Source organism: Drosophila rhopaloa, unplaced genomic scaffold (genome assembly GCF_018152115.1).
Source record: "Drosophila rhopaloa isolate 14029-0021.01 unplaced genomic scaffold, ASM1815211v1 contig_2, whole genome shotgun sequence".
Taxonomy (NCBI): Eukaryota; Metazoa; Arthropoda; class Insecta; order Diptera; family Drosophilidae; genus Drosophila; species Drosophila rhopaloa.
Window position 1 is genome coordinate 7,864,460 of NW_025335083.1, and position 13,912 is coordinate 7,878,371.

Here is a 13,912-nt window from a genome sequence, read left to right on the forward strand (position 1 = left end):
GTTTGAAATATTGAATAACTGATTCAAATTAATCAAATCACTAAATGTTGAAAATGAAATGTATTTTCAGTAATCTCTAGATTCTTTTTATCTTTTAATTTAATTGCCAATGAAGTGCCCAAAGTAGCTTATAATTATGATTTAATTAGTATTTGGTTTAACGCCTTCTGTATTTGTTGATTCTTTAAAATATATAAATATTTGTAGATTATTTTTAAGTTTTAAGGACAAGCAAAGAATATTTTATTCTGTTTCAAGTTAATCATTTTATTAAATATTTTAGATATTTAGCGGGAATTTTTAAAGCCCGCCAACTTTATGTGTCCACCTTAGCAGAACATGTTTTAGTTCTCAGTATTCGGTCACACTCTTTTAAAGAACAACAATCACAATTATCCAAAAAAATATTTTGTTTCAAAAAATTATCAGAACAATGAAATCCGAAAAACTTAAAAGAAACTTTTGGATCACCGCCGAAATAGAGTGTATGCTAGACTTAATAAAGGAAGTAAACAACTGTCAAGGAGCCTTGTCCACGAGCACCACGCAATATACATTTATTCAGATTGCCAACCAGATGAAAAAGCGAGGATTCCCGAATAAGTCTCCCACTCAAATCAGAAGGAAATGGTTTCAAATGAAAAGTGCTTATCTGTGTTACAAGAAGGGCAACGTTGATAGATTATTTCTTATACCGGAGAAATTCCGAAATGTAATCGCTCAGTTCGTAGAAAGCGGTGAAAAAATTGGACGTTCGAACTTGTCAACTATCTCGACTGGAACTCCGCCAATAATGCAACAAAGCCAAGAAGGTAATGTATATAAACATGGATACAAATAATTAGATTCTTAATTTGGTTTAAAAAAAAAATTCTTTCTTTTATAGTTCTTTCAGAGGAAGATACTTCGGTCATGGATAAATTTCTAATTCAAATCAGAAAGAACAATAAAATGATCAATTCTGAGTATCTAAAGATGGAAGAATCGCTACTACAATATGAGCAGAAATGTCAATTTATTCGAGACAGGAATCTTATAAAGCTGATCGATATCTATTAGTTAAAGACGTGTTTTAAACCCCTACAAATTAGAGTAAATATTTTAGATCCTTTATAATCCATTCTTAAAAAAAAAACCACTTAATTTTTAAATTGAATATGATAACTCATTTGTTTATTAAAAAATTATAAAACTGTTATTTTTAAATGTTTACTTTATTTATGTACAAATTTGAGCAGTTATCTTCAATTATCATATTGATCCTTAGTCATAAATAATAAAAATACGTAGTTTTTATTAAAACAAAAACTATTTTCTGTGGGATAGTTTTGCTTAAAAATTTTGTTTAATTGGAGTAATAAACGAAGCCTGATATGAATGTGTACAAGTCCAACATCAAAAGTACCAATTAGCATACGTCTATCTATCGGTGATAACAACTGGTTTTTAAAAGAGTTTTTATGTATGTCAAGTATATACATTTTTATACATGTTTATGTATCTATGTTCTTAATTGGTGCATTTGCTACAGTTTGCTTTTAGTATTCGCAGCCAGGTTCTCAAAACTAGATTAAAAGATTAATATTGAAATTATATTAGATATTTTTTTGAATAACTTTTATTATCTCATTAAAAACTTATTTTACCATTTAATGATTTAAACAAAAATCGTGAAACCCGACTTAAGCTCTTATTTGCTTGAGAAACCGGATCAAATGCGGAAAACTCAATTACTTAATTGCGGTGCAAATATACAAATAGAAATCATTGGTATGTACTATACATTTCTGTTCACAAACTAGTTTATTTTTTTCTTTTAAGTGTACGTACGGATAAAATTGACAACAATTAAACTTGGCAGAGAGTACGTAAATGTATAATACTTTAAATTATCACAGAATAAAGAATTAGTTGGACTTTCATAATTTACATTATATTTAATATCAACGTGTTTGTATGCTGGCGTGTGTATGTTGATATTGTTTAACAACATGTTGTGAATTAATTTATTACGTTATTGTTATTATGCTGGCTTCCTTTCTTTGTTGTTATTATATCAGGGTACAATAGAGTGAGAACAATATTTAGAGTCTGAGCTCTGCTCTTCTACTGACCCAGACCTTTTTCTCTTTTTTCTCTCTTCAAATTACCCATTGTTCAACGAACCCGTGAGCCTGACTCAAACAGCGTTGCCAGACTTATACTCGTTTTATAATAATTTTTTACTCGAAATTAAATTATTTCTTTTAAAGTGGTAGTTTAATTCATTAGTATTGAAAAATGAATAATAGGGGCCATCAGTAGATCAATAAAATAATTTGAAAACAGATATATAGAAATGTCTCCAATGTGTCCAACGTTTTTCTTCGGAACGATCGGAACTTAACCTGTTTTTGAGTATTGACATTTTTTTTTACACTTTGGTTCCGGGTTTAAAATAACAAAACGAATACTTTAAAAAGTAAATGTATTCAATGTATTTTATTTAAATTGTACATTTGTATAAATATTTATATAATCCATTACACTGCTTTGTTCAATTTAATTTTAATTTTAGAAAGCGATGTTATCAATTGTTTGGATAATTTTATTGAGTAGTAGTTTGTGTAACTGCCTAGACAATGGTCTTGCAAAAACTCCCCCAATGGGATGGCTGTCGTGGGAAAGATTTCGATGTAATACTGACTGCGTAAACGATCCTGATAATTGCATAAGGTAAATTTATACAAAGTTATAAAATATTATAAATTTGGTCTTTGTATAGTTTTTTTATTTTTCTCAAATCTCTTATTTTAGTGAACAGCTATTTCAAACTATGACTGATATTGTCGTCGCTGATGGATATGCTTCTGTTGGCTATGAATATATTAATATTGATGATTGCTGGTTAGAAAAGCACCGCAGCCATGAAGGAAAATTGGTGGCTGATCGCAAACGTTTTCCAAATGGAATCAAAGCTTTATCTGATTATGTGAGTATAGAAAATGGATAATTATTTCAACAACCGGGAAAAATTAGTAGATAACAGAATAGGTATTTCGAATACTTTTTATTATTTTAGTTACGGTTTCGGATATTGGTATAACAAACAAACATGTTACAAATAAAATTAACGTTTTAGATATCCTTATTTATTTAACATTCATTCTTTAAGATTCATTCGAGAGGTCTAAAATTCGGAATTTATGAGGACTATGGTAACTACACTTGTGCAGGTTATCCTGGAATTATTGGCTATGAAGAGAAGGATGCACTTCAATTTGCGGAATGGAATGTGGACTACGTAAAGTTAGATGGATGCTATGCACTGCCATATGATATGGATCTGGGCTATTCGACATTCGGAAGGCTTTTAAATGGTACCGGAAAATCAATGGTCTATTCGTGCAGCTGGCCTGTATATCAAATATATGCTGGAATACAGCCAAACTATTCGGCAATTCAAACTCATTGCAACCTTTGGAGAAATTATGATGACATCCAAGACTCCTGGGCATCTGTCGAAAATATTATCGATTATTATGGTAATAATCAAGATTTAATAGCTCCTAATGCGGGGCCTGGGCACTGGAACGATCCTGACATGGTAGGTTTTGCTTATCAAAAAGATAAGTAATCTGACTATGTCTAACTTCTTCTTACATTTTAGTTAATTATTGGAAACTTTGGACTAAGTTATGAGCAAGCAAAAACACAATTCGCAATTTGGTCAATTCTGGCTGCTCCACTTTTGATGTCAGTAGATTTAAGGACGATTCGTCCGCAATTTAAACATATTCTTCAAAATAGAAAAATAATTGCTGTGGATCAAGATCCACTTGGTATTCAGGGAAGACGAATTTACAAACACAAAGGAATTGAGATTTGGTCAAGACCAATTGGACCACTTTACCAAAACTTTTACTCTTATGCAATCGCCTTTGTAAACAGAAGAACTGATGGAACTCCTTCAGATATATCGGTTACTTTAAAGGAACTTGGGCTTATTAATTACTCTGGATATAGAGTAGAGGTATGTTTTTAGTAACATTCCCCATTTTTACTATTGATTTTATCTTAACATTTTATAACAATTATCGGTGATAATAAATACACAATTTCTTTATTTGTAAAACCATTGTCTTCCAGGACCTCTACGAAAATGTTGACTACGGCGTTTTATATCCCAACACCAAAATCAAAGTAAAAGTAAATCCCTCTGGAGTGGTTATGCTTAAAGGAGAGGTTCAGTTTCCAGCTGACTTATAATACAATTTGTTAAACGAGATCGCCTAAAAATACCACTAATTGATACTAATTTGTCAATAAATATTAATTCACCCCTACCGTGGTTCACGACTGACTATTACAGTTTCGAACTAAGTTTCAACTTAATATTGGCTTGCATTAAAAATCGTTATAAATTAGACAATTAAAATCGGGGCAAGGGTGTGCAATTTCGAAAAACCAGAGCATGATTCTTGAGGCGGTAACCAATTTGAATTTAAATTCCGGATATCTATATTTATAAGATCTAGTAGAGAGGGTTTCGGAGGTTTAAACTCCTTCTCGGGCATTTAATAAAATAAGAGCGAGATAAGAATTTTAAAAAAATTTCTAATAGCTAAAATTCATCTTTAAAAAATCTGCTCAGAGAGATTTGACGTTCCACATATGTATGTATGCATGGCAAATATCCCAATCGTTCCGCAGGCATACGGTTCGCTCGGAACAAACAATCAGCTAATAACGTACATAAACTTGTGGTTAAGAATGTGAATTTCTGGAACGGTAAAATCTTATGGACGATTCCGCCATTATCCCTTTCAGTGATTTGAAATCCCCCTCAATTTACAAAATATAATTGTATATTATAATATATTTTACACCTATGGCATTTTGCGTCACTGTGATCACGGTCACACTCGCAGCAACGGTGGTGTTAGTAGAGCGAAAAAATTCAGCAGTTGAATTAATTGAATTCACGCCAATTTCTGCACTTGGCAGAAGAGCAGGGAAGCAATGCATGTGTGATCCGCAGGCCGCTCGCCGACGCACAAGAGCAGGATGCACTTTTCCATACCGGACACGCAGGAGATGGGCTCTTCGCCCACCTACACGGCCTACAACCTACACATCAACGGCTGCTATCACAGCGTCTTGCGCTACAAGCAGCTGCACTCCTTGAACGAGCAGCTGCGCAGGCACTGTGTGGGCGTTCCCCTGCCGCCGTTTCCGCCCAAGCGTCTTCTGCCGCTGACCAGTGGCCAGTTGGAAGCGCGTCGCAGTGCCCTGGAGCAGTACCTGCAGGCGGTGGGTCAGGACGGCCGTCTTGCCCGATCCGCCCACCTGCAGCAGTTCTTGCAGCGGGCCCAACTGGACTCGGCCCTCGCCGAAGGCCAGGTGGCCAGCGATTGCGAGGAACAACAGCTGGAGGTGCAGGTCTACACGAGTCCCGCAGGTGAACGCATCCTGGTCAGTTGTTCCGTGCAGCAGAACGCCAGAGCTCTGCTGAGAAGCGTCTGTCAGGACCTTCAGCTGCCCGAGGAGCTGGTGCGCTTTTTCTGCCTATTTCTAGTGCGACGCCAGCGGAAATCCGACGAACTGCACCTGGTTCGTCGCCTCATGCCCTTCGAGTCGCCGTACATAACTCGTCTGCATACACAGCCCTGCGAGCTGTTGCTCCGTACCTGCTACTGGGACTCGAATATAGATACCAAGCTGACTGTGAGCAAGGTGGCTCTGAATCTGCTGTACAACCAGACCGTGGCGGATGTAAGCCGCGAGTGGGTGGTCATCTGTTCGCCCAACGAAGGCCACCAGCTAAGCTGCCTGCAGTCGCATGGAAGACAGCGCGAGTACATGGACCTGGTGCGCCAGTTGCCCTCCTATGGTTGTTTGCAGTTTGATGAGGCGCAAGTGGATTATCCTGAGCCAAATACGATGGCGCTAGTCAGCATTGGCAACAAGGAGTTAGGACTGCGCACGGTACGCGGCGCCAAGATCTACGAGACCAAGTTCCGGGTGACTAGAATGCGGTCGTGGCGCGTCAGCGTCACCCACAACACACTGGAATCGCGTCTGCAGCCCTTGCACCTCCAACTAGCTTTCGAGTATCTAATTGGCAAGCAGACGCTGCGCTGGATAACCATCAATAGCGAGCAGGCCATGCTGATGTCCGTTTGCCTGCAGGCAATGGTCGACGAACTGTTGCATCGTGGAGAAGGCGGGAAAGCGTATTCCGGCAGCGACGACGAACAGGAGCTCACGGCGGTCACATCGTGCTCATCGACGCCGAGTTCAACGTGCTCCACATCTACGTGGGCATCTTCCTCGTGTTCTACGTCCACGGCGCCCACAACGCCGCCAGTTAGGTTTCTGTCTGAGGATTCGGCTCCAAGATCCAAGCCTAGGATGACGACCTCCCGCACTTTTGGTGCTGTGTTCTTTCGCAACGACGTCGTTGACAATGGAGCTAGGGTGTCTAACGAGGCGTTTGAAGGCATCGGGGACGATGATCTATGAATGTGCTAAGGGAATGCTTGCCGTGAGTTGCCAAAACCGATTGCTTTTTCCGAGAAAAGGGCCGCCAAACTAGTTTAAATACAGAAGCAGCTTAACTCATTTAATTAAGGTTAAAGATTTTATATGTGTGTTATACAAAGACACTATCTCTCTGCTACTTGCAAAAGTTACGAAGCCTAAATAAGATTTATGCAGTATCCTCTGTTTAATCGTAAAACAGTGCAAAAATGTGGTGTAAGAAATGAATGCTCAAGACAAATGACACGTCTTAACATGATTATTTATATCTAAATGTTGAATTATTGTAAATGATCTGTAAATGGAACTTTGACGAAACCTTTTACTCTTTTATCATTTTTGGTATTGTAATATATGTATGTACGTAACATTTCTTTATTTTAGGGATAGATAAAAAATATGTTATGCATTTTACAAAATAAATGTACTGATAACTATGGTAAATGGAATGAGAAGTCAAAATGGACTTTTCGTTAAACAAAAATAAATGTACATTCCCTTATCTGTTGATTCACTTCCAAATAAATGACGAATATTTTTTGGACGTTGTGACGAATTTCCTCAAATTAGTTGTTTATATTCTATTTTTATTTGTAGATAAGGGTTCTTTAAAAAGGAGAAGGAATTTATTTAAGGTGTTCTCGATTCGACTATGTTGCCTGCCTAGGAAAGCTATATATGTGGTAAAATTTACAGATGATATTTATTCACAGAATAATTCCATACTTGTCTTATATTTAAATAACTTTTTTGTTTAAATTGTATCTTTGGAACTAATTCCAAAGGCATGCTCAATGGCTTACGCTTCGGTAGTGTATTAATTTACTTATTACAAAAAATTGGGACGTTGATTAAGAAGAATCCATACAATTAAGGTTTTAAAAAATGTTTGTTTAAATAATTATAATAGTAAAAAAGGTAGAATTTGAAAAATTCTCCAATTTTCCTATTACCTATTTGAACACATAAGTTTGCTAATATTTTATTAAAAATCGGGCTACTTGAAGTTGCGGGATAGTGTTCAATATGTTTCCTATACTTGACAATGATTCGAATTAACGGTTTTAACGTAAATTAAATGTTAAGTTATTTATACAAATTTAAATAACTTAACTTATAAAAGGCAAACTTCAAATTTTTTAGTAAACAACAATTTTTATATGCCCCAATACTAAAAATCGTTGTCCAATAAATAGCGGACACAATCACTAAAATGAACTGGTACGATTTTTAAAATGCAAAGGGTATTCCTAATAGAATACAACTTTTAGTATAAGCTTTGGTATATTTGAACGAACCAGCTAAGGTCACACTGCTGCTAAAGAGAAAAGATTTGTACGGAATATAAATAACTTTTCGGTGATAAACAAGACGATTTGGGGAGTTGAATTTCATATAAGGACCTGGCAATATGGATCGCAATAACGGGTAAGTAACGGGATCACAACAAAGGTTCAACAATCGAGACTTTCGCTCGTCTTGAGCCTGTGTGCGTGGGACGACAAAAGGCAGTGTTTACACACATACGCACATCCACGGGTATATACATGGCACGTCTGTATGTCCGATCTTCCTTTTAATACCCGTTATTATTATAATGAAAATGTTATTCGTGCATAAGATTGTAATAAACTTATATGTATTTAATATTAATTAGAATCAATACCCGATTCTGTCCCTATAAACGTAAAGATCTCAAACTATATTGACTAAAGAATATGGATTTGATATTGATGCTGTTTATTTTGTTTAAAAATTTGTCCACGTCGTTTAAAATTGCAAAACTCTGTGAAACTCACATATGAAAGATAAATGTTTTTTAAAATCTTTTTGTTTTCCTTATGTATTATTATGAGTTTTCTATCGTGTTTCAAAATATTTCTTTAAATGTGATGAACACTGTCTAAAGACTTATTTTCGGTTGGTTTTGAAATCGTTCAGTAAAAACTAGATAGGTTTTTGGGACACCAAGTTTAAGTTTGGGTTCTTCATATTTTGTAACAAACCAGTGAGTATGGGTAATTCGTACTCGCGATTCTATATTAACCGGATATTTAATGTTCTTACATTATAGACGCTACCCCTACAACATAAGACGGCAGAATAGCGGGCACAATCCGCCGCACAGCTACCACCATCACCACAATAACAACTCGGCGGCGGGGGCGTCCAATTCACCGGGATACACCAACCACAGCGCCGGAAACTCGTCGTTCGTCGGCACTCACAACAACAGCAATGCGCTTTATGCGACCGCCGCCGGGCAACAACAACAACAACAACAGAGCCTCCCTATCTCGCAGCACGACGAACTGATCCGATACATTCGGGAGGCATGGAACAAGGTAAGGCCCCGAAAATTCGGAACCAGAAGTTTATTTACTTGTCACTCTGCTCCGCTTTTTGCCCGCAAAAAAAAGGGGGACCGTTTGAAAAAATGAGTTAGTCGGACAATCACAGTTTCAATTTTGATCTCTTAAAAATATACGAATTTTCTATAGTTCCTTTCAAATATTTTCCGCCTTCAACAAAGGTCAGGTATTTTGAAATAACTCATGTATTTTCTGCATCCATAATTAACACGATATATTAGAATTCACTCTATTTGAGTATTTGGTTTTAACCCGTAATATATCTATATTTCAATAAATGATGTATGTTGGATCTTATAATTCTAACACCTTTTGGTTTACAAAAGAAACTTTTAAATTGAATATAATAAAACTGTAATGGTTTTATCATTTTATATACTTCCTAAAAAACAGTTTTTGACTCGAATTATATTTCAACGAAGTTTTTAGATTTAGTTCTAGGTTCAGGCTTGGGACCTAGCTTTTTCCATTCCATTTTTTACTTACCTCGATTAAATTTTGTTTCTAGGGCTTATTACTTTTTGACAAAATGGTCAACAACAGACTTCAATAAAAAAAAATATACATTACAAAATAACTTGAATAAAGTCATTGTTTTAAAACAATTTTTTAATGAAACGTAAAAGTGTAACCAAAACGGGCTTGAAAATTTTTTCAAAATATTTTAACTACTTCACCTTGTAACTTTGCTAAGATTATTACTTAAGGCAACGGAAAATCCTTCACAAAATAATAAAGGATATTTTTTAAATATACATAACTATAAAATAAAACCATTAAAGATTGCGGTCCCTGGCGGAATTTTTCGGCTGCTTTTCATGCTTTGCATCTTCTCCAGGTTAATGAACAGGGACCACCTGTGATCTACTGCAACGAATCTGATAATCAGCTGAAAAACTTCAAGCCATTCGATTTGGAGGAGTACTGGGGCCAGCGCCTGGTGCAGAACATGCACGTGACTGCCACACAGGCTGGCGGACACCAGTAAAAACGGGAATCTTACAGCGGACAACGGCATGTGCTTCATGTGGTAACAATTAATTAAATTATACATTTAAAAGGGTGCCAGTTCCCCCGATTATTGACTAATTTCCATGCGATTGGAATTTACATTTATGTTTGTTTGCGACCTGCTTTGGACCATTATGTGTAAAAATTTTATTAAAATCCACTGCCAGCTGAAAGGCAAATGATGTATTCAATAAAACGACGATTGGCTAACAATTTTCCACCATGGGCACCCTAATTCTAGCATGCTATCTGCATTTAAGTGTTGTGCATTACGCGCGCTTAAAATTTGACCAGAACAACAATAAACAATCTAGAGCGTAGAAAAATTTAAAACAATCCTGTGTATTATTTTTTGGGGGAAAGTGTTGCAAGAATGCGGCTTAAAAGATGAATCTATTTTAGTAAACCCAAATGGAAAAACTGCCTAGCTAATAATTGGATCAGTAAATTATTAAAGGGCGGTATTTTTATAAATATTTGTTTCAATAACTTGCTCTTTTGTTTTTCATTAATAATAAATTCAAAAACTTTAATTACAATCGATTTGAGTTTAATCAAAAAGAAAATATAATTGTTCAAATTTGTGAAGTGCAAAATATTCAAAACAATTGTTAATATACTTTAAGATGCATATGAAGTAATAGTTGAATACATTAAATAAATGTAAACCTTAACATTTGTATACCCCTGCCGAGGATATTATAATTTCAGTCAAAAGTTTGTAGCTCAGTAAAGGCGACATTTAATTTTAAAAAGATCAGACCAATTTATTATAGAGTTTGCTATAGGAACGATCGAAAATTTAGCGGACAATGGACTGAGCTTCTCTCTTAATAGTGAAAACATAAATGGCAAACTCAGATAAATTTCCACCAATCATTTTTGAGTTATTAGCTTTGTCGTTAAAGGATTTTCAGTATTTAAACGTGCTCTTTTTCCAAAGTGAAATTAAACTTTATGTAAACAAATAGTTGTTCTTGATTAAATTTGCTCGAGTTTGGAACTTTAGATAATCAGCCATATTGTGACCAAAATTCAGCTCTAGAACGAAGCCTCATCCTGACATCTTAAACACGACTACTTCACTCATCATTTGCAATTTATCTCTTAAACGAGTTCTTCACACATAATTACCATCACCTCCTTGAAGCGAAAACACTGCGTTTTTGTACTGAACGGCAATTCGTGGGTTTATAAAAGTAACTTTTATTTTCTCTCACTGTTTACATCGAACCGCAGCTTTTGTCCTATCAGCAAATGGATAAAATGGATCGTTTAGACCATCTTGCGCAGCAGACGGTTGATCTGGTCCTCGCGGTTGCCGAAGTCTCCGCCGTTCACGTAATGGTTAGCCTTCTTGCGCCAGCCGCCGGTGGGCGTGTTGAGCTTGAAGGGCCACAGGAAGTTGGAGGCGTACTTGAAGTTGGGCCCCACGGTGAAGATCTCATGGACGAGGTCCTCCACGCACTGAATGTTGTGCGCCTGGCGGAGCTTCCTCTCGATGACGAAGTTGTCGGTGATGGGCACGCGCTGGCGGCTGTGCTTCACGAATCCGCGCTTGTAGACCAACTCCCGCACGGACTTGAGGTTGGGGTAGCCCCAGGTGATGTAGGGCTCGGCGATGCGCAGCATGTTGATGGTGGCCTTGTTCAGCTTGATGAACACGCCGTTGTTGATCTGCCTCAAACGGAACAGCTGCAGAACCTTACGGACCTTGGGGGCAACCTTGTTGATACTGTAGAGGGTCGGGGATTAGAGCAGCTGGAGGAGATTGCATCCGCATTACTCACCCGCGGATACGGACCACAAAGGCCAACTTGGCCTCGGCGGGCACGTAGAACTGGTTGCGCTTCTTGGCCAAGCGGCGCAGCTTGATCTCCCGCTGATCAGCCTTGATGTACTCATTCTGGTACTTCTCAGCGCGCACCAGATTCTCCTTCTTGCGCAGGGCAATCACGGCGGCCTTCTTAAGGCGACGTTTCGACTCCGCCACCCGCTTGGTGATTTGTTTCTTGCTGAATTTCAGCTTCGATTCCGGCACGGCGGGCAGCTTTTTCGCTGCTGGTTTCTTGGCGACCGGAGCAGGCATCTGTGGGCGGCAGAAAACAGTTCCATTTGAGTGGTTTCCTCTCAAGTTCGAGTGTATTTTTTTGGAAAATAGAGCACTAACCTTTTACTGGTCACTACACACGCTGGTAAAAGAAAGGGAAAGAAAGACCGGAAACGTTGGCTACGCCATGTACGAGCTGTCAAATCAATGCAACCCTGCGTTTAGTGTTGCATATCGCTGCGAATCGTGACACGAGGGCCATCAGGGGAGCGGTCACACTAGTACGAATGGCGGTTATCGAATAAGTACCATCTCTAGCCTTTGGCGGATCAACAGGAGATTGCGCGAAAATTAGGGAATTCAGAAAGTTTTCTTATTTTCCCTCGATTGTTTGTAACAATTCAAGAGCATTGAGTAAGTTTTCAAACTGATAAAGTCTACCAAATTTTATATATAGCTTCAAAACAGTTTATGCTATTGGAATACCTAGATTTTCAGTAACTTGTCCGCCGAATAATATTTGTAATGCGCTAAAGTTGAAGTAATTTTATAAAATTTCTACTGATCTTGGTGTTTTGCCAACAATGTAGTGTGTTTATTTGCTAAACCTGTATTTCCTTGTTTTTGTATTCAATAATGCAGCTTACTACAATAACTATAAACTTTTAGTTTTCTAAAATTTAAGTAATTTTATAAACGTCTGGTTTGCTGCCAACAATTTAATTGCTTTTCAACCAATTTCAGTGTTTCTTTTCCTTTAATGAATAAATACAAGCTAGAAGCAATTTACTGATTTCGTATTCATTTAAAGAATTTTGAGGTAGGTTATTGAATTTGCACTCTTGCTATAATTATGTTTTTGTGTATTTCAGATAATTTGTATTCCATACAAACTGCCGAGAGCTTATCTAATTGACCAAACAAGTCAAAAACACATTTTTTACTCAATAGTTAGCCAAGATGAATTCCACTCAAAACCCTGTTTATCACACTTCCGTTGAGCAAAAGCGGCATGCCCAAGATGTGGCCAAAAGGCAGCGAATGGGCATGCAAATGCCAAAGCTACGCGAAATTCTGCGCGAGGTAAGAAACCTAGTAAACCCTATTTCAATTTTAATAACCAAACCTTATTGATCTTAACAGAAGTACCGCAAGCGCATAATAGAAACCAGGAATAAGTGCACGGACGCCAATCGCGAAATACAATTGGTAGGTTAAAAGATTCCCAATGACCTACCCATATATAACCCTTAACTATCTCTCTATTCAGTCAGAACTCAGGGATATCCTTCGTCTGGAACTCAGTGAGTTTGAAGCGGATCTTGAGCTGGAACAGCTCATCCTGGACGAGCTACTCTCGGATGTGAATGAGTGGTATGCCCTGGGTGAAAAGAACGTGGAAACCTTGTACGTGGAACCTGATCAGAAGCAGAAGGACGTTCTGTGTCCAGTTTGTCAGATAAAAAGCCTGCAACGCCTCAAAGGTGCCTTTACTTGCGAGTGTGGCATCCAGTTTGAACACTCGGCAAATGGGGAACAATTACAGGAACTGCTGCAACAGCAAATCGCTAGCCATGAGCTCCAGTGCACTCAGGCCCTGCGATTCTTTATCGAACCTTCTTCGGGACACCTTTACAACATGTGCGGCAGCTGCGACTACTTCTCCTCCGTTTAGGTAATCTTAAGTTGTTGTTTCGATCGCTGGCTACGTCTAGTATAGTATACGAATTTCTCATCTTAATTAATTGTTAGCTAAGTTAAACATAATTCGATTTTTTGTATTCTACTAAAACATCTGTCCTTATTATAACCAGTGATCCACTTAGATCTATTTTCATTCAATACTAAAAAAAAATCTTAATATATTAGAAAATCTTAAAAACATTCTAAAAAAAAGTGCCATACATACGAGTTGTTTCAATGTGACATTAAAGATCACGAAAATGAAAATAATAAT

At 37.3% G+C, this 13,912-nt stretch overlaps 6 protein-coding genes across 9 annotated transcripts; 5 read left to right on the top strand and 1 right to left on the bottom strand.

Annotated features, from left to right (window-relative positions):
* The first annotated feature begins 371 nt into the window (after positions 1 to 371).
* Positions 372 to 1,061, top strand: LOC108041835. Its single transcript, XM_017119878.2, has 2 exons — positions 372 to 812; positions 887 to 1,061. The coding sequence occupies exons 1-2, from the start codon at positions 434 to 436 to the stop codon at positions 1,057 to 1,059; spliced, it is 552 nt and encodes a 183-aa protein (XP_016975367.1). The 5' UTR covers positions 372 to 433; the 3' UTR covers positions 1,060 to 1,061.
* A 601-nt stretch (positions 1,062 to 1,662) lies between these two features.
* On the top strand, positions 1,663 to 4,325 carry LOC108041834 (alpha-N-acetylgalactosaminidase). 3 transcript variants are annotated; one of them, XM_017119876.2, is made up of 6 exons: positions 1,663 to 1,770; positions 2,558 to 2,715; positions 2,797 to 2,971; positions 3,155 to 3,586; positions 3,650 to 4,012; positions 4,129 to 4,325. In XM_017119876.2, exons 2-6 carry the CDS (start codon positions 2,564 to 2,566, stop codon positions 4,246 to 4,248), a joined length of 1,242 nt encoding a protein of 413 aa, XP_016975365.2. In that variant the 5' UTR covers positions 1,663 to 1,770; positions 2,558 to 2,563; the 3' UTR covers positions 4,249 to 4,325. The 3 variants fall into 3 exon arrangements, with proteins under 3 accessions (XP_016975365.2, XP_016975364.2, XP_016975366.2); XM_017119875.2 differs by lacking the exon at positions 1,663 to 1,770 and adding an exon at positions 1,795 to 1,864; XM_017119877.2 differs by lacking the exon at positions 1,663 to 1,770 and adding an exon at positions 2,428 to 2,461.
* A 555-nt stretch (positions 4,326 to 4,880) lies between these two features.
* LOC108041836 (sorting nexin-17) lies at positions 4,881 to 7,024 on the top strand. The gene has a single exon (XM_017119879.2). The coding sequence runs from the start codon at positions 5,047 to 5,049 to the stop codon at positions 6,502 to 6,504; it is 1,458 nt and encodes a 485-aa protein (XP_016975368.2). The 5' UTR covers positions 4,881 to 5,046; the 3' UTR covers positions 6,505 to 7,024.
* A 788-nt stretch (positions 7,025 to 7,812) lies between these two features.
* Positions 7,813 to 10,241, top strand: LOC108043565 (MAPK regulated corepressor interacting protein 2). Its single transcript, XM_044459862.1, has 3 exons — positions 7,813 to 7,950; positions 8,597 to 8,867; positions 9,733 to 10,241. Exons 1-3 carry the CDS (start codon positions 7,934 to 7,936, stop codon positions 9,880 to 9,882), a joined length of 438 nt encoding a protein of 145 aa, XP_044315797.1. The 5' UTR covers positions 7,813 to 7,933; the 3' UTR covers positions 9,883 to 10,241.
* An 850-nt stretch (positions 10,242 to 11,091) lies between these two features.
* LOC108052395 (60S ribosomal protein L7) lies at positions 11,092 to 12,194 on the bottom strand. The gene is made up of 3 exons (XM_017134784.2): positions 12,076 to 12,194; positions 11,696 to 11,994; positions 11,092 to 11,640 (listed from the first exon to the last, which is right to left on the bottom strand). The coding sequence occupies exons 2-3, from the start codon at positions 11,992 to 11,994 to the stop codon at positions 11,181 to 11,183; spliced, it is 759 nt and encodes a 252-aa protein (XP_016990273.1). The 5' UTR covers positions 12,076 to 12,194; the 3' UTR covers positions 11,092 to 11,180.
* A 54-nt stretch (positions 12,195 to 12,248) lies between these two features.
* LOC108052396 (RIP-like protein) lies at positions 12,249 to 13,859 on the top strand. 2 transcript variants are annotated; one of them, XM_017134787.2, is made up of 5 exons: positions 12,269 to 12,369; positions 12,700 to 12,775; positions 12,828 to 13,038; positions 13,099 to 13,164; positions 13,226 to 13,859. In XM_017134787.2, exons 3-5 carry the CDS (start codon positions 12,916 to 12,918, stop codon positions 13,628 to 13,630), a joined length of 594 nt encoding a protein of 197 aa, XP_016990276.1. In that variant the 5' UTR covers positions 12,269 to 12,369; positions 12,700 to 12,775; positions 12,828 to 12,915; the 3' UTR covers positions 13,631 to 13,859. The 2 variants fall into 2 exon arrangements, with proteins under 2 accessions (XP_016990274.1, XP_016990276.1); XM_017134785.2 differs by lacking the exon at positions 12,700 to 12,775 and having other exon boundaries at positions 12,249 to 12,369.
* Positions 13,860 to 13,912: the final 53 nt, after the last annotated feature.